An 18,502-nucleotide genomic window follows, 5' to 3' on the forward strand; every position below is an offset into this window, starting at 1 on the left:
GCTTTATTAGTGAAGTAACGGTGGCCAGAACAGAAATGAACGCAGGCTTATTGAGTTAGTCGTTTAAGTAAACTCTGGCTTGAAGTCATGTCACTCGGGCATTGACGAATGCGCTCGTAGCATGCGTGACTTGCTGACATTACGTCAATTCCTTCCCCTTAGGAGACAAAAACTAATCGGGAAATTATAGAGGCAAATATGGGAGACGCCTATGTCAATCAGCCGTGTACTTCATTAACTGAAAAAGAATATGCATGTCTGTGCAGCATGTGGTCGCAGGACTCAATATTTCCTATCAGTCAGCTGCTTTATGCTTGCATGGCTTCGATAAGGCTGTTTGAAAATGTTTTTTTTTTTTCACTACCAGGTGGTGCTTGCAAGAGATTTTACAGCGAAGCTGTTAAGGGCATAGAGTTTCATACAATAATTACTAGAGGGAACTCTGGCGCTAGTGTCTACGGGAGCTGCAATGAGAGAGACTGTAGCAGCATGGGAAGTACATGGATTTGCCTAAACATCGTCATTTTGGCTTCAAACGGCTTTCTGACTTTGTAAACTCATCATTTTCAACAATGTACTGCGTAATAAATAATTAAATAAACATCATTAGAATTGTCCGACGGCAGGATTCAAAGAAGCCTGATATTGAAACCATTAAGCCACGAATGCGTGTTTCGATTTAGCCACCTGGACAAGCTCAATTAGTGCAATTAATGGCAATTGTGCATGTTCGTGACATCATCTGCACTTCGAAGAGTATAGATTGTGCTGAAATTTATGGCAATAATATTTATATAGCGTAATAAACAAAGCCATAAGAACGTCTTAACTGACAAGCACGAAGATTGGACAAATCCATGTACTTCCCATCATTCCCACGAGGTACAATGACTGCAGCACCACAGTTCCCTCCAGTAATTATTGTCTGAAACTCTATGGTTAAGGGCTACTTTCCCCAGGATAGTGTCCGTATGTTAACACAAAACTATCACCAGCAGGATTGGCTCCAGCGTCGTTTTCTTCCACAGCTGGTTTGTTGGGACCCCTCGGCGCTACGGCGCCAACGCCCTCGTGCCAGTGCTCCCGCGTTTGTCGTCATTAACAAAAAGATGTAACCAATCTTACAGCGAAGCTGTTAAGGGCTAGTTCCCCCAGGGTCGTGTCCATGTGTAGACACAAAACTCCCCATACGTGGGCCGATCCCGACCTGCGGCGGAGGTGCAGTTTACCAGGGGCCCACATACACAGCTTCGCTGGTCATCCTTCTTTACAGAGTGGAAGGGCACCGAGTTTTTTTGTGTAAGTTACTATGCCTTGCATTAAAAAACCAGGTTGAGAGTTTGTGCTTGTGTCATCTATTTCTTTATTTCTTGCCGGTTTTTGTGCACAACGTAGTGTGAATTGGTACCAACACAGCTTTCAGTTCTCCTGCTACATTAGTATAAATAAGGCACATTTCTCACTGCTATCTAGCACCATGTAGGGCACATTTAGTTCCAGCACTGCAACACAAATTAGAAATGATTAAGAGCAGGCTATGATTAGAACGAACAGATTACAGACACCTGTTTTACAAGTACAAAATTTATTTACTTTGATGATGTAGGCATGATCAAACTATGAGAACAATTGAATGTGAAACAAAATTTGTATGCAACAAGCCAGGAGATAAACAACGAACAAATTTAATTCCAGAGAAAGCCCAGCCTGCGGCTGCCAGTAACTGCGGCGTGATGTTCCGTGACTTTGCTACATGAGCCACTCCTCTTTGCCATTGGCACTAGTGTCACTTGAATCACCGTCACACTTCACAGAACATCGTAAAGTCATAACACATCACTTTTTAGACAAAAGTAGTTATCCCTTGTGTTATGTTTGATGGTCATGTTACATTCATGAAAATACAATGGTCTGTTTCTAGTTTACGTCTAACTAGTTGCCTGCACACATTATGCTCTTTTCACCCGATTGTTTTCATGTTTGCTTGAGTACTATCAGCATGAAGTGGAACAAAATTGTTATACAAAACAAGGCAAGCCCGACCAAGTTCGGCTAGTTGCAGCTAGCAACTAGCAGAGCTTCTTGGCTGATAGATGACAACATAAAATGAAGCTGCTATATCTAAAATGTGGTAGTGACAGCCCCTTAGGCTGACCTCATTTTCCTCACCGATGGCAAACATGCACAAGTGCTTAGACTGTCTGCAAGAGGATTGGTTGTTGAGGAGGAAGCAGAGCCAGCACCTTTGCAAAATGACTCCTTCTGTGCCACACTACTACCCCCAATCCCAACTACAAATGGCCAAATTTTTCACTGCACTATTCTTTATAAAAAAATGTAGACGCCATTTCAAGTGCTTACTTATACAAATTTCAACCAGTTATTGTAAAAGTGAAGCTTAACAGCATTATAAAAAAAAAAGCATCGTTGATTAGAAATTGAAAATACTGCCGACGAGTTGAGCACATTCTTGGCTATTTTTATCAGAAATGCATGGACAAAGGCTAGCTCATTTGTGGCACGAAAGGAGTGAATGGCCGACATTTTTACACTGCACGCTACTGTATTTCAGCACTACAAAACACAGAAAAAGTTATATGACAAGGTTATATATAACTCAATTCTTTGTTATTCTGCTTATAAACCTACCAAGACAAAAATTTTAATCAGATCAACATTTTGATTTGGCCCATGGCTAGGTGATTTGGTAGTCCTTTTGTGCTCATGATCCCCACGATGTTGCCAACCATGCAGGCTGCTTCCTTGCTGCTAAGAAGATGAAGCCACTCCACATGGCATGTACTGTCCCCAACAGGAAAGATGTCTGGATGATCACCGGCGCTTTTTCCGTGGTGGCTCTTGGCTGTCTTTCTGGCTGTCATCTGCACGAGGCAAAAGGCACAATAAAATATCACACTATGCGATTACGATAGGAAGAAAAGGCTTACGATAGAAAACAATGCCACGGCAAGGTACAGAAATGGCTGCCAACATAGAGTCTTTGCGAACAGTGCTTGTAGCAGTGTTTGTGGAAAAAGGACACCCGTGTTTAAAGGACAGTAACGTTACGTTCAAGTGCTACAGCCAGCATAGAATTTGCATCTGGACGACAAAAAAGAAAGGCACAAGAACGCCGTGGATTTACAGGTGAACTTCATTGAAGGGAAGCAGGAACTCGCATAGCGATGCAATGAAAACTAACAGTTAGGAAAAACCGAGAAAAAAATGCTATAACTGGTGTGGGGATTGAGGAATGCACAGGAATTCACCTGTTCTGCCATCCCTACGACTTTCCCCCTATCCACTCACGACGGTTGTTGGCGGTAGAGCTCACGTCGCGGCCTAGCTAGACCTAGCCGCTGTCGGCGGCCCATGACAGGAGCGCAGGTCTTCAATTCCGGAACAGCACCAGGTACACACGCTTTCCTCTCGTCCGCCAACACCTTTGTGTCTCAGCCTTGAGCTCATGCACGGTGCCTTTGCCTGTACAGTCAGCGCGTACCTTGTGTGGATCCTTTCCGGACTCCACTAAGGCACACGAAGGTGCACCATCTCCGAAGCTACATAAGGCGCAGCTGGTGGGTGACGCTAGCAACCTGCCAAACCGGCGGTGCGTGACTTTGTGCTGTTCTATTCCAGACGTGAGGTGGTCTGTGGGGCGATGTCTGTTCATGTCAAACACCGGGGGGCGACAATCCGTTTGCAACAACCGTGCTATGGCATGTTGTAGGCTAATGGACCTTGGCTGGGGCGATCGAAAAATTAATATCACCCCGAAATTCGTACGAGCCATTACTGTATCACCGAGATTCTACTGACCCTGCTGTTTTGCAATTTCATGTTTTTAAAAAAGCTATCGGCTTGGATTTGTCAAAGTTGTTCTGTGGACGCAACTGCTTTCAGGCAAGCAATGGCAGGTGGTGTCAAGAAAAAGCTCAAAATATTCTTGTTCTGCTTGCTAGGCATGTGCAATGCTGACAGCAAAGCCCCAGCGCATGCTGAACACTCACCCATGGGTGTCCAGAGGGCATTGCGCACAAAGCGTTGGGCAGCCCCGGCGACCAACTTAGGCGCCTTGGCTTTGTCAGCAATCTGCTTGGCCCGCGTCATGTACTCCTTCACACGGTCCTGCATGTAGGAAGCTCAAGTCATCCGCATACTATAGACAAGTAGCAGAACATGATGCTAAGAAAACGAAGTGGCAAAGGACAAGATAAATTTTTCAAAGACTCCACTGGCATGACTTTCCTCATAATGCACAAGTAGTACCTATCATCAAGTTTTCAGAAGTTCTAAATTGCTAAATGGCAAGACAAAAAAGAAGAGTGTCGTCCACTCTATTCCTGCACTGAGCATCACCGTTTGTCTTTATTACAAGCACGCAGCTTGCCTATAGCTACAGTAAATTTTACTGCAGCAGCAGTTGCATTCATTTATTGCCCACAGTGGCCACTGCGTTTGCTCATGCTGCAGACAATCCAAGCCATAGCCAACCAGCTTATATAGCACTACATTTTGACCACAAAGCAGCGCCAGTGGGTATGCCTATGTTCTATGCAACCAAACAATAAATGATGGCGTAATCTCTTGTGCGTGTGTGTGTGTGAGTTATAGCCTGTATGCGTGGTATTCAATATTTTCATTACACGGTGTCCCTGCTAACATTAGCCATGCTGTTAAAAAAACTGGCATGTACAATCACACCTATATGATCATACCTGCCAACCTGTGAACTTCAAAATTCTAAGTCTCAGAGCAACAGATGGTGACTTCTTCAGCGACTTTGTTGTTGCCCATTTCGTCAACCTCAGGAACTTATCTGAATAATTTAGTTCAGAGCGGGTATACTTCTAGTGTCCTTTCTCCATCAGAAGACTTCCAAGGGCGTGGTCAGATACCAATGAGTAAAACTTTTTCAAAAATGGTATTTAAAAAAGGAAATCTTGATAAACACTGGTAAATTAGTAGAATGAGCCAGAATTTGTAGGCCTCACGGAAAATTCAAGATAGTTGGCAGGCATGTATGATTATGAGGCCTATGGTGTTCAGTCCTCTTACGTTGTCGGGATATGGATATGTTTTTTGAGTACTAACTACCTGGCTAACTAGAGAACATTAAATAAACAAATGCATGCTTCATACTAAACAACTTGATAATTTTTTAGTTAAGTGCATGACTTCAGATAGAGAAGCTGCTATTGCATCTTCTGCATCTCTCATTGCCAGACACAACAACCATAAGGTCATTGCTTAGGCTGCGATTATCACGCAGATCACACAACTTGTTGTCAGCAGAAGCCAACCCCAACACCAACAGCTCGCCACTGCCAGGCATTGAGTGAAGTTAGCTCCTTCAAATCACTTCTGGGTGATCTTGGGCGACACCCGCTGGTGTGTAGCAATGGGCTGATGCGTAATCACAAGGCACTTTCCATATTTTGCATGCTACAAGAACATTTTAAAATATACGCAGGACATAGCGTGCCAAAAACGACTGAATGGGATGCTTTAGGATGAAATAACAGCTTTCTCATCGATCCTTAATTCAAAAATTTCTTCTCACACAACACTGCGGAGTGGCACAAGCTGCCCAAAGGTATTGAAAAATGTGTGTCACAAGAAGCATTCCACTCACTTTTGCAGAAGTTCTCATAAGTGTTGCTCCTTTCCTATTTCAATAACTTTCTTTAGTCTGCTTTTCCTGCCATTATATTGCTGGTCTGTGTATGCACATAGTCCATTATCTGTTGTAGTCCCCCCCCCCCCTTGAGCAATAATGCCTCTCATTAAGCACTGCGGTAATTAACATAAATAAAAAATTAAATAAAACAATTAGTGAAGTGTGGGCTGGTTGGTTGATCATATAATGCATCATTTCTTCCAGTGACAACCAAGTTTACTTTTACATCCCATTAATTTTTTTTTATGCTACAGGAAAGAATTATGTGTTATACTGTTGCCGAGTGGTGGTGACATGCATCGAAGCAAATAACTTGTAGCAGAAATAACGAATTAAAGAATCAAGCTTATTATTTAGGCAATCTTGTGTCGAGAAAATGGAGCAACACTTAAAGGGACCCTGAAACGATTTTGAGGATTTTCTACATACGTACAGAGTCGTTGGAGCAGGTCCTTCTGATCATTAATTGATGCATTTAAGTGCTCCGCGTAAAGTGTGTAATTTATTATAAGGTTTTAAAAATGTACATCACTACCGATCACAGCACACTGATCGGCGGAATTTTCAGAGGCACCTACCCATATGACGTAAATCACCCAATTGACGTCAGTAGGGCAAGCTATTCAATTCACTGCCCAGGGTGCGTCATCGATAATTTTTCCACCTTTATGGTGGACAAATGATGTTCGTAGTAGTTGGAATGTTAGTTAATTTGTTTCTATAAGAAGAAAGTACCAGAAAGAAAATGCACAAGAACAATTTCACAATACACTTAAGCACTTCCTGCACACAGCAAGTGTCGTCTGCTTGTGTTACAGTGTGCTCCATTTTGACGAGAGCTCCGCGGTCAAAAGCAGTCTGTCTTCTCGCGAGCACTATGATTCGACTTTGTTGCGTTGTGGACTGCAAACATAGCAACTGGCAATATGTCAAGCTGCGACATCGTATCCCTTTGCAAGGCAGCAGACGAGCTAACTGGCTGCAGCACATTGGACTGCCGCTATCCAATCGGCGCCAGGATTTGCGTGTTTGCGACCATCACTTTACACCGGTAGATTACTAGCCCAATAGAGTTTCGAGAGTCCGGTATTAGGGTAAACGCAAGCGCAAGGAGACAGGGCCTGGCCGTTTGACCGTGTCGTTTCACGGGATGAGCAGAAGCGCAAATGTGAATGGTCTGCATGGTGCAGCCACCTGGTGGCACAGAGCTCAACCACGCACAGTAGCAATAACGAAATGTATTCTTCTTTGCTGCTGGTGTAAATTTTTTGCAGGGGTGTAATGGTTAACACATTGTTTTTTTAAATGTTTTACACTTGGTTAGAGCAATATTAGTGCTTTGTTTGGCTCGTTAAGCTCTGCGTCAACAGGTGGCTGGACCCTGCAGATCGATCAGGCCGCTCACGTATGTCTAGGCTAAAGTTCCTTCATCAGCTTGAGTTTATGCCTCCAGCCATCTGCCAAAACGCCCAGCTTGCCTGTGGTTACCAGAATACCAGACACATTCGGTGCTGCGACAGAATGCTCGCAACACATGCTCCTTCGATAGCTCTTCCTTGGGGTCGACTGCCGAGCAGCTGGCGGAGAGTTTGGAGAGGCTTTGCGCGCTCGCTCCTAGAGAACCAGATGTCGATGACACGACGTGCCATCATGACGCAGAGCCAGTGAAGGCGGAGCTTAGCCCCGATCATTTGGCAAACGAGTTGAGGAGAAAATGCATGACTATGGAGGAGGGTAACTTGTAATTGTATGTAGCTCTCTTAATATGAGACGTTTCACGCAAATCGTGGTGCAAATGATTAACTTTAGCTGTATCCTACGCATCTACTACAAAATTTGTCCGAACCGTTTCAGGGGCCCTTTAAGCAATGACAGTAGCGAGAACAGCCAGCAATCAAGTCGAATCCCAATGCTGAAGTTTGTTAAATTGTATATTATATTTTATACATGTCATTGTAAATTCCAAAGCAGTTGGTCGTGCCAACATAGATTGCACTACACTATTCGTTTCACTCCCCACAGATATTAGATCAGTCATTATTTGAGTCGCACTTGAATTAACCATTATTTTACTTTGTTTTTTTCATAACTTCCGTTGCTCATTTTTACAGTTGATGTTAAAAAAAGCTTATAAGTGTATCTTTTTTTTAAAATAGCTGTCTATGTTATTGTATGCCTGTATATATGTATGTTGTACTACCAACTACCATATTTACTCGAATCTAGACTGGTCCCAATTTTAAGCCGACCCCCAAATGTCCGAAGCCAGAAAAAATAAAAAAGCTTACCTTGAATGTAAGCCGAACAAAAAGTGAGGACAGCATTCACAAAATGAAAACAGTATTTATTTAATATGAACATGCCGAGCTAACTCTACATAATCATTGCTGCTAGCCTCATACGCTTGCGGACACACGTAATCTCGCATCCACGCGCCCACGCATGCGCAAACAGTGCGGCACGGCTCATATGCGTCAAAACGCGGTGCAATCTGCGTGAACAGCTCCTCTCTGTTATTGCGTGCTTTCTAATTGCTATCATCTCCTCGTTGCGGCACACAAAAGCCGTCTCCTGTCACCCCCTCCGACGACAGACGCTTTTCTCATTGATGCTGAAGTACCACCCAGCTTGAACGTTTGACAATACGTCTGCAGCTAGCACAACTTTTCATTTATGGCATCACCTGTTTGGTGTCATTACGATAACACCATGCCGCACACCGCTACTTAGCCACCATACCGATATGACACAGGTCAAAATGGCGACGTCGCTCGTGTACCTTGGTTGGCTACTGGCGCGGATAGTAGCGGCTGCGATACTGACTTTTCTCTTCTATGCACCATATTTATCATTTTCAATTACAAACTCGTGCGTTTTTTTTTTTAAATCCTCGAATATAAACCGACCCTAGATTTTGGTATATGATTATTTGAAAAATCTATTGGCCTAGATTCGAATAAATATGATATACTGAACTAATTGAACTACAGTCGAGCCCACATATAACAGCCCCACTAAGACGAACGTTCGCCTAAAACGAACAAGGGCCATGCAACCATCAAAATATACATTATTTCAATGGCATAAAATTGCACATATAACGAACGTCTCTGTGCCCTGCCAATAGGTTACAGCTAATAGACGGCGTAAACCTGCAATGCGAAATGACGGTGGCCTCCGACCCTGTGCAGTATGTTTTCCCAGTGCTTTCCCAGGCCTCCTCGGAGGTGAACTATCTGTTTCATGCCCCTCTCTTCGCCGTCATGCGCTGCCAATGAGTGTCGGCATGTGGCCACAGACCTCCCCTCTCCTGGCTCTTTCTAGCAACTCCCTCCACCTTCGCTGTCTTGGCATGTGTGCTATGGCACCGGCTAAAGTTCAGAAGTTTTGTTTTCTTCTTCTTCGTGGTTTGGGTGAGAGAAAGTACGCTTAATTCTGCAGCCCTTATAAGAGCACGGCGCAGCGTGTTGGGGATTGGGGCGGGGGATGAAAGATGAGGGGGCAGAGGGGGCAGAGGGGGAAAGGGAGAGTAGGTGTCAGGCAGCATACATCAGCATCACCCAGGGGAGAAGGTCGGCGAGCAAGGTCTATGGGAGGCCGAAGTCTAGTGGCAATCTAGGAGCCCATTTGTGTACACATATTCAAGCAGGCTTGCCAGTGCTGGAAGGTGGTAGCAGGTCGGGAAGAGCAGGTGTGTGTCTGAAGTAGCGAAAACTATCGTGAGGCACTCCTTCTCTATCACCGAGTAGTTCCTTTCTGCCGGCGTCGAATGACTCGCGAACACAATCGGTCGGAAAGTGCCTCCATGCTCCTAAAACAAAATTGCACCTAAGCCTAGGTCACTTGCGTCTGTTTGAATCACAAACTCCCTATTCAAATCGGGCAGCTGCAGTTCGGTCATGTCAGCGAGCACCTTCGTGAGGCTCCGCAGTGCTGCCTCCTGCTCTTGACCCGAAGTCCACCGTTCGTCCTTCCTCAAGAGCTTCGTCATAGGCGCTTGCACTGCCGCGCAGTCTAGAATGAATTGGCAATAAAAGTTCACCAATCCCAAAAACCGTCTCAGTTCGCCGATATCTTTCGGCATCGGGTACCTCAGTATAGCCTCGAGCTTATCCTCACTCGGCAAGATGCGGCCGTTGTCCAACATGAATCCCATCAGTGCTATTCTGCTCGCAGCAATCTTAGCTTTGTTCGGGTTCAGCGTGATACCTGCGGACGTCTCTCGAGGACGTCTCTCATGTGGCGGAAGTGCTCCTCGAATGTTTTCGAATAAACCACTGTCATCTAGATATGCGAGAGCATGTTGCCACTTCGCGTCTCCTAGCACTCGGTCCATCAACCTCTGATACTTAGCGGGAGCTCCGACCAAACCAAAAGACATTCTCTTAAATTGAAAGGGCCCCTGGTGACAAGTGAAAGCCGTTTTCTCTTTGTCACGCTCGTCCATTTCGACCTGAAAGTATCCACGACTAGCATCGAGCGTCGTAAAGTACTTCGCCCCGCCTAAGTTAGACACTAAAGAGGAAATGGAGGGTAGAGGGCACGCATCCTTCTTCGGAACCTCATTCAGCCTGTAGCAGTGTACATGTGGTATCCTGTGTTGGCTTCCGGTTTCAGTTTTGGGTCGTTTACGTCAGCGCGCCCCTCAGCGCCAAATGCTGTAAGTTGCCTGCTACGTTTCCCCTCGCTGAAATAAAATAATTCTTTGTCTGGTCCCCGACTTGAGCAGTCCGGCTCTTTCTTGCACCGCTGCGCGCCCCGGCCGTTTATGCCTCATGCCGTAGGTCCTCCGTCCGGCCACAGTCACGGGCGATGTACCCTGGTCGGCCGCACTGGTAGCAATGGCCGCCGAAGCCTCGGTGGCCTGGGCGCCCGTCGCTCCACTCCAGTCTCGCATCGGCCTCACGTTCCTGTCGCAGCACGCTTAGTGCGGCATTAGTCGGCCTGTTCTCAGCGCGTAGGTGTACGGGTCAAAAGTGTGGTCTGATAGTTCCCAAGTGCGCTGGACGTGCTCCTCTGTGAATGATGCCGACGCGTCGGCTCTAAACGAGTGCGAAGTGATGGCACCGCCGTTCCACGCGCAGCGAGGCTCGAGTGACAGCGCCCAGGTGTAGGCGGATGGTATGCTCGCACTGCGAGGATGTCCCCCTGGATGCGCTTCGCCTTGGCGGCGAGTTCGTCTAGGTCTCTAAACCTACATCCTCGGAAGTAGGCTGCGTATGTGGGCTGCGCCTGCTGTGTGACGCACTGAACATTCTCTGCATCGGTGGCGAGAGGGTTCGTGAGACGAAAAAGTTCGTCCATTGCTTAAACATACTCCAGCAAGGACTTGTCCGGATGCTGGGTACGAAGCTCCAACTCTCTCTTCAAATGCTACTTGTAGTTGGGCGGAAGAAATTCCTTGTGGAAGTTCGCGCAGAACTCTTCTACCGTGCGGCATTGGTGTCCGGTCAGCCGGAACCATCGAGCCGCCTGGTCAGTAAGTGAGACCGGGATCACGCGCGCGATGAGTTCGGTGTCTGAAAGCCCGGTTGCTTGCTCGTAATACAGCAGCCGGTCGAGGTACTCGCTTGCACTCGTGCAATCGTGGTACCCACTGTAGGTAGGCATGTCTACCTTAATCCGTGGTTGCTCACTCTGCGATGAGGCCTGCATTGTGCCTTGCAGGGCGCCGGCTAAGCTCTGCATGATTTGCAACGCGTTCTGCAACATTACCTTGCTCGACGGCAAACTCTTGCCCGAAGGGCCAGATGCCTCCCCCGACCGAGTCGAGCTATTTAGTGGCATGTGCGCCTCTGTGTCTGCGTCGCGAAGCGGCGAGGGGGCCAACGTGGTACGCCTCGTATCAGGGTTAACCTCCGCCAATGTGGCATTTGCGCAATCCTGACTGTTCCACGCGAAACACTCAAAACCAAAGCTGCCGGTTTGTTCAGCAGCTGCCACCGCGTTAGCAATAGGTTGCTGACTTTGCGTCGCTACATCTGACAACATGAACAAATCTGAGAGGTCAGACAAGCCAGCCGCGATTGTTCGCTGAAACGTGGGTAGTCCTAGCGCCAACACACACCAGAAGACTTGCCGTGTTGCCAAATTCGATCCATGTTGGTAGCGCCAAATGTGGGGGTTCCACTCTGCTTGCGGCTAGGTCTGAAGGTGAGCTCCGGATCTAGCCCCACACAGTCGCTCCGTCGCACTCCCCAACCCGTAGCGCGGGAATCGCGGCTACGTCAGGTTCGAACGAATAAGGCAACCAGCAGCGTCAAATGTAACGACGTTCATTGCTACCAGAAATCAAGAACACTGGCAGAGGGGCGTACTCTCTGTAATAATAATAGGCTGGCCTCGTTGCCCGGGATAGTCAGGCAAACGAGGTCACTCACAGGTTGCGGCAAGTACTCCAGTCCGGCAGGTTAGGGGTCCGGCATCAGAGAGCGAGGGTCTCCCCCGGTGGCGCTGTTCTGTACCTTTTTACCTTGGCGAGGGGAATGTCCTCCTCGCCCATCAGCTACCTACCCGCGAGTCGGGGAAGGAGGGTGCACGCGTGTCGCGACAGCGAGGGAGAAGTGGGAGAGGGCGTAGTGCGCCTCTCCTGTGTCTATGCCGGCTCTCAAAGCGACCGCGACATGGGGGAAGATGGGCGCTTGTGCTCCCCACACAACTGGGAGTGCTGCGTTCTCCAAAGCCCTTGCGCGGTGCCTATCTCCTTTCGACAGGACCAGCTGGAAGCTGTCCGCAGGTGGCTCACGAGCTGGGAGGTCCTCACGCTCCACTGCCTTTATAGTGGCTGCAGTCTCAGGAGTGCGCTACGAGGAGTCGGCCACCCGGGAAGTAGAAGCTTCTGAAGCGGTAGTGTTCTTTGCATTCTTCTGCTGCTGCTTCTTCTTCCACAGGTTCTGCTGTGCAGGTATGCGGTGTGGCGGGCCCTTCAGGAACTTTGATGCGAGGGTCTCGTCCGGAAGCACCAATGGGGCCGAAACCACTGTGTTGGAAGTGTGTGCTGCAGCAGTCGAGGCAGCAGACAGCATACCCCCAACGCTAGCAGACGACATTGTGTCTGTGGCTGCAGGCGCACCCTCGCTTCGAGGGAGTATGAGGGAAGCGGCCGGCACCTTGTTGAGAGGCCGAGAGATGGCGTCCGTACTCTCTATCAGGATATCAAGGAGCCTATGACAGTGCACTTCAAGAGGGCTTGTGGGGCATTCTGGAAACTTTAGAAGTGCAAGATGGAGTAACCAATTTCTTAAAAGATACCTATAAATGTAAACGGGTGATTATACAATGGGAAAAGCAGGTTTCGGAACCTGTAATGATTCGGTGGAGGCTTAGGCACGGGTGTCCATTGTCACCTCTACCGTTTATGCTGTACCTACAAGGATTAGAGGCCAAAATACAGCGAAGCGGACTCGGCTTCAACCTATCATTTTTCAAACAAGGAAAATTGATTGAACAGTCATTACCAGGACTGATGTATGCGGATGATATTGTATTAATGGCTGACAATACAGAAGATCTTCAGGGATTGATGGACATATGTGGTACAGAAGGAGACAGATTAGGCTTGAAGTTTAGCAAAGAAAAATCAGCAGTCATGATTTTTAATGATAACATTTGTGGCGAGCATAAGATACAGGAGGCCACGCTGGAGATAGTTGATAAATACAAGTACCTTGGGGTGCAGATAAATAATGGAATTGAGTATCTCACAGAGTACGAAAAATATATAACGACTAAATGTAACAGAAGTGCAGCGATTATGAAGAGTAGGTCACTGTGGAACTACAATAGGTACAAGGGATATGGAAGGGGGTAATGGTTCCGGGCCTGACTTTTGCCAATGCAGTTCTATGTATGAAAGCAGAGACCCGGGCATCGTTGGAAACTAGGCAACATGGTGTGGGTAGGCTCGCTCTGGGAGCACATGGCAATACACCAAATCTTGGGATGCAGGGGGATCTGGGATGGTCTCCTTTCAAGGGGAGAGAGGCTAGTAGCAAGATAGCATTTGAGGAGCGATTGAGAAAAACTGGGGGAAAGCGGTGGGCTAGGAAGGTTTTCAGTTAATTTTACACGAGGAATGTTGAAACAAGGTGGAGGAAGCAAACTAGAAAATTGTCAAGCAAATACTTGGGCAGCAGTGGGGGGACAGGTAAGGAATCATCCGTCAAGAAAAAGGTTAAGGAGACAGAGAGGGGTATGTAGAAAACAGAGATGCAAACCAAATCAGCATTAGAGACATACAGGACGTTTAAGCAAGAAATAGCCAAAGAAAATATTTATGATAACTCTAAGGGAAGCTCATTGTTGTTTGCGGCCAGGACAGGTGTACTGTGGACAAAAACGTACCGAGCCAGATACCAGGAGATAGACTTGTTGTGCGGGGCGTGTGGAGAGGAGGAGGAAATGGCTGAACACCTGATACTTGCTTGTAAACAACTTCACCCTGCAGTTGAATGTAACAAGGGACTATTTAAAGTTTTGGGTTATGAAGACAGTGAAAGTAAAATAGACTTTGAACAGGTAGAAATAACTAAACGGAGGCTATCTGATTGGTGGATAATATCAACGCAAAAGTAAAGGAGTAAATACATATGTATGCATGCATGTAGTACCCTTCAAGGCTAGGTGGCACGCGCCGCCGCCGCCCGATTCAAAGGGTTGAGCCTCATTCATCCATCCATCCACCCGGGAGGGGAGCCGCAGCAAACGCCGTTTTGGTGGCAGGAGCGTCACCTTATGCGTCAGGCAGGGAGGAGGTGGCGACCATCTCCCCTGCATGAGAGGACATGTTGCCGCTGTTGTCCGTCCTTTCCGCTTGATCTTCGGAAGATGCGCGCTTCTCCGAGTGAGGAGGAATGCACAGTGCCTGCTTGCAAGGGCCGGTCACCCCCTCGTCTTCACTCTCGATTTCGAGGGTGTGTTTTCACGAGCTCGATTGGTCCATCTCTTCTCCATCATCTGAAGAGCTGGGCAGCGGGATTGCGACCCTTTCAGCAAGGGATCTGTCCTGCTTCAGAGACAGTATGTTTGCTGGCATTGGCTCCACAGCTACTGCAGGGGCCGCCGGGATCATGGTACTGTCAAGTGGGGCCTCAGGCTGGGTGACAACCACAGGATGAAAGGTAGTGGCCTGCTTTTTAAGCCACTTGTCAACAATGTCCTCTGCACGGCGCTGAAGCTCTTCTCTCGCTGTGAGCTCTTGCGGCGTTGCAGGCACAAGAGCCATGAGCGATGTGCTCGCGTGGCGTCGGTGGCCCATGTGCGGTAGGCGACCCCCCAGCACACGAAAACCCATGTTGAAAAAAAAAAGTGAGAGAAAAGAATGACTTTGGTTGGGATGACTTCATTTCTGCTGATGAATACGCTGATATTGCGGAACCGTGCACGGACGAGGGCATTGCTTGCAAAGTGCAGGCGCGGAGGAATCGGATGACAATGAAACTTCGGAGCCAGCACCTATAAGTGTGCCTGTAGCAAAGGGCTACATAGAGGGCCTCAGGCAACTTGTCTATGCCAAGGGCCTTGGCAAAGAGCACGCTTCTGCTTTAAATAAACTGGAGACCGCCCTCACCAGATTTGGACTGCAGAAACAGATGAGCGTCACAAACTTCCTTGCAAATAAATCTTGTGTTTTGATTAGCCACTTTTTTTTTCCTTTTTCAGCTGTCTACTTACTACGAACTTTGGGGTATAACGAACAGATGCTGCGTAACTCTCAGGTTCGTTATATGCAGGCTCGATTATATGTATTGTTAGGATCGGCCTGCAGCTATTTCAGCCCACTGCAGGTGCGTCGATCAATCCAGGGTGGCGGCGCCCTTCGGAGAACGAGCGAGGACGACGACACTAACCAGCCATGCGCAGCCTTGGCAAAAGGGTGCTTTGCGGTACGGGGGCCCCAGGATTCGTCACAGTCTGCCGACACACGAGGCGACCAAGGAGAAAGGCAGCTCTGGAATGTAGAGGCGCCGGATGGGTTCGGACGTGACCACCTGACGACCAAAACGCAAGACAATGTGCTACCAGAGCGCGCTACCCGGGACGGCTCCGATTTCTACGAAGACCCTCTGACGTCGGCTTCGGAGAGCCCTGAAACCTGTGCGGCAAGTGTATGTGAGCCCTCCTCCTCCAAAAGGGTGGGTCATCTTCAATGACATCGAACTATGACGTCAAGCGGAGTGCTTATAAGCAGCGACTGTCGGCTGCTAGAGCGTGCTCGTTGTCGTGCTCGAAATGTACTCGTGAGCTGTGTGCTCGTTTCCTGTATGCTTCGTCTTGCGGGCTCCATTTGGGAGTCACGCTAGACTGTGTAAATGTATCCTATGTTCAACGGTAAATAACATGTAAATAAATCCTCCTCGCCTAAGTCCCGACGAAGAGTCAAGCTCCTTCCTACAACTACGACCGCCAAATCTTACAGTATCCACCCATTCTTGGCAACAAGACCGAAGTATTCATAAATAAATAAATAATGTCGAGCATACAAAGTGATTTCACGTGCCTGTCTCACAATCGAATTACAGACAACATTCACAAAGTTTTCAACACAGAAGGCACATTTTGTACAACAGCGATACAACAGTGATAATTTTGGGAAAGCAACCAATGGAAGAAGTAAAACAACACACACATAGCAATACATATTGATTTGAACACATCATTAGGCAGTTAAACATGTGCAGGCCATAGTGCAGGCCATAGTGAAGGACGACCTGTGAAAAAATGTGCTCACCAATTCCCGTCGCACTGAGTGCTGCTTGGGATCTTCTCCAACCGTGCAGAGGTACACTGCAAACAGGTTGACAAGACATGCTCATTTTTAGTCAAAGTAGTGTTGCACTACCCCACAGAGTTTCTTATACAAATCACTAGAGGGAACGCTGGTGCCTATGGAAGCTGCAAGCATGCCCCGTTTAGCCAGCATGGGTATGATGGGCAGCACATAAATGTGCCTAAAATTTAATTTGTCTTTTGCTGGCTTCAAAATGGCTTTGCGACTTTGGAAATTGTTCATTTTCTATAAGGTATTGTTACAAATGCAACAATTTGCAATGATTATACATGCGCAGAGAGGCTCATTCACCATCATCATCACCAGACTATTTTATGTCCATTGCGAGACGAAGGCCTCTCCCTGCAATCTGGAGCAATGAGCATGAAGATTAGACAAATCAATGAACTATACCCATGGTATCTGAATGATCACAGTGTCCCTCCAGTGCTTTTTGCAGGAAACGCTATGTCACAGCTTCCTCACTCGACCTAGCTATCACTGTGGCAGCATGTCCCACTAGCAGGCATGAAAGAAGCTAACCCACAGAGGCTAGGCGCTAAACGGAGTGCCATCGGTTGCAGGAAAGAGTTCACTGTCCCGTGCGAAATCACAAAGGGGAACAATTTCTCAGGCTGTACAGCTGTGTGGTCCGACTGCAGTCGAATGCCCTGGGGTGTGCCCCGTTGCTTACACGTAATGCCAGTGGGCGCTTGTGTGAGGTTGTAGGCAGCCATGGACACTCATTGTCAATCGGTTTCATGCCACCAGGTGGCTTACTACCCTGTGTTTAGACCGTTTGACAGACATGGCAAGAAACGCAGCAGCGAAAAAAATTTCTTGATTCATGATCGGCCAGGTTTGGCTAAATTTTTCTGAAAACTCTGGAGCCACTCACAGGACCAGCTAAGGAGGTCTGTCATGAGCGAATCGCACCAGTGCACCTCTCATAATTTTGGGGATAACCACCGCAAATGGACAAAAAAAATATGGGGTTTGATGTGCCAAAACCACTTTCTGATTACGAGGCACGCCATAGTGGTGGACTCTGGAAATTTCAACTACCAGGGGTTCTTTAACACCTAAATCTAAGTACACAGGTGTTTTCGCATTTCACCCCCATCGACACGCGGCCGCCGTGACCGGGATTCGATCCCGCGACCTCGTGCTCAGCAGCCCAACACCATCATCATCATCAGCCTGGTTACGCCCACTGCAGGGCAAAGACCTCTCCCATACTTCTCCAAACTCACACCATAGCCACGCAAATGGATCCAAAGACTCCTCATCAGTGGCTATGTATTTCGGCAGGAGCCCACCATGATTCGGAAAATATGAATCCTCTGGGACCCAGCGACGCACACTGGCTCCAGGCCCCCTGTGCCTGCCGCAATACCAGTAGCGTCTTGCCGCTCCGTCTCCCTGAGAACAAATAACTTTACTGGGACTTCAGCAGCACTTGGCTGCCGAATGCGATTCCAGTTCTCCCATAGAGGAGTGTGTTCTTGTCAGGAGAGCAGCCATCCCTACCACTCGGTGTCAGCTTTTGAGAAGGTCCCCCTCTCACCCGCTTTGCGGCATGCTGCTTGCCTTGGGAACGGAATGACAGGTTTGCCCGCCTATGAACTCACCATGCTCTCTCTTTGGTGGCTTGGCCACCATTTCACCCCTGACACTTGCTAGCAGCGGTGGCGTAGAGGTAGATGCAGCGGTGGCGTAGAGGTAGAACACCCGCCTCGCGTGCAAGAGGTCCGTGGTTCGAATCCCGGTGCCGCGCAATTTTCCACCGGATAAAAAAAAAAATCCACGTGTTGATAAAATTGCATAAAACAGGCCTGGAGTGTGGCCTGATCCCGGTGACCAGAACCGGTAACGCACTCCCTCACCAGAGCAGGATTGGCCACCCTGGTGCAGTTCTTGGCCACAACCTCCTATATGAACACAACAATCAAACCCCGGCCCTCAGTCCCCAGCAGCTGCGAAGCAACTGACCACGGCGGCGGTCAGACCTGCGACGCTGCAGAGGGTGCTAAGAATCCCTAGCTCCGGACAGG

At 48.0% G+C, this 18,502-nt stretch overlaps 1 protein-coding gene across 1 annotated transcript in view; it reads right to left on the reverse strand.

Moving 5' to 3' along the window:
- Positions 1-1,568: 1,568 nt before the first annotated feature.
- Positions 1,569-18,502, reverse strand: part of Rrp47 (Ribosomal RNA processing 47) — a 52,872-nt gene continuing 35,938 nt past the window's right edge. The window contains exons 3-5 of the mRNA XM_072289176.1: positions 16,410-16,465; positions 4,011-4,128; positions 1,569-2,882 (exon numbers count right to left, since the gene is read on the reverse strand). Of these exons, the coding sequence (XP_072145277.1) occupies positions 2,833-2,882; positions 4,011-4,128; positions 16,410-16,465 (224 nt within the window). The 3' untranslated portion in view covers positions 1,569-2,832. The remainder of the gene's footprint in view (positions 2,883-4,010; positions 4,129-16,409; positions 16,466-18,502) is intronic.

Source organism: Dermacentor andersoni, chromosome 7 (assembly GCF_023375885.2).
Source record: "Dermacentor andersoni chromosome 7, qqDerAnde1_hic_scaffold, whole genome shotgun sequence".
Taxonomy (NCBI): Eukaryota; Metazoa; Arthropoda; class Arachnida; order Ixodida; family Ixodidae; genus Dermacentor; species Dermacentor andersoni.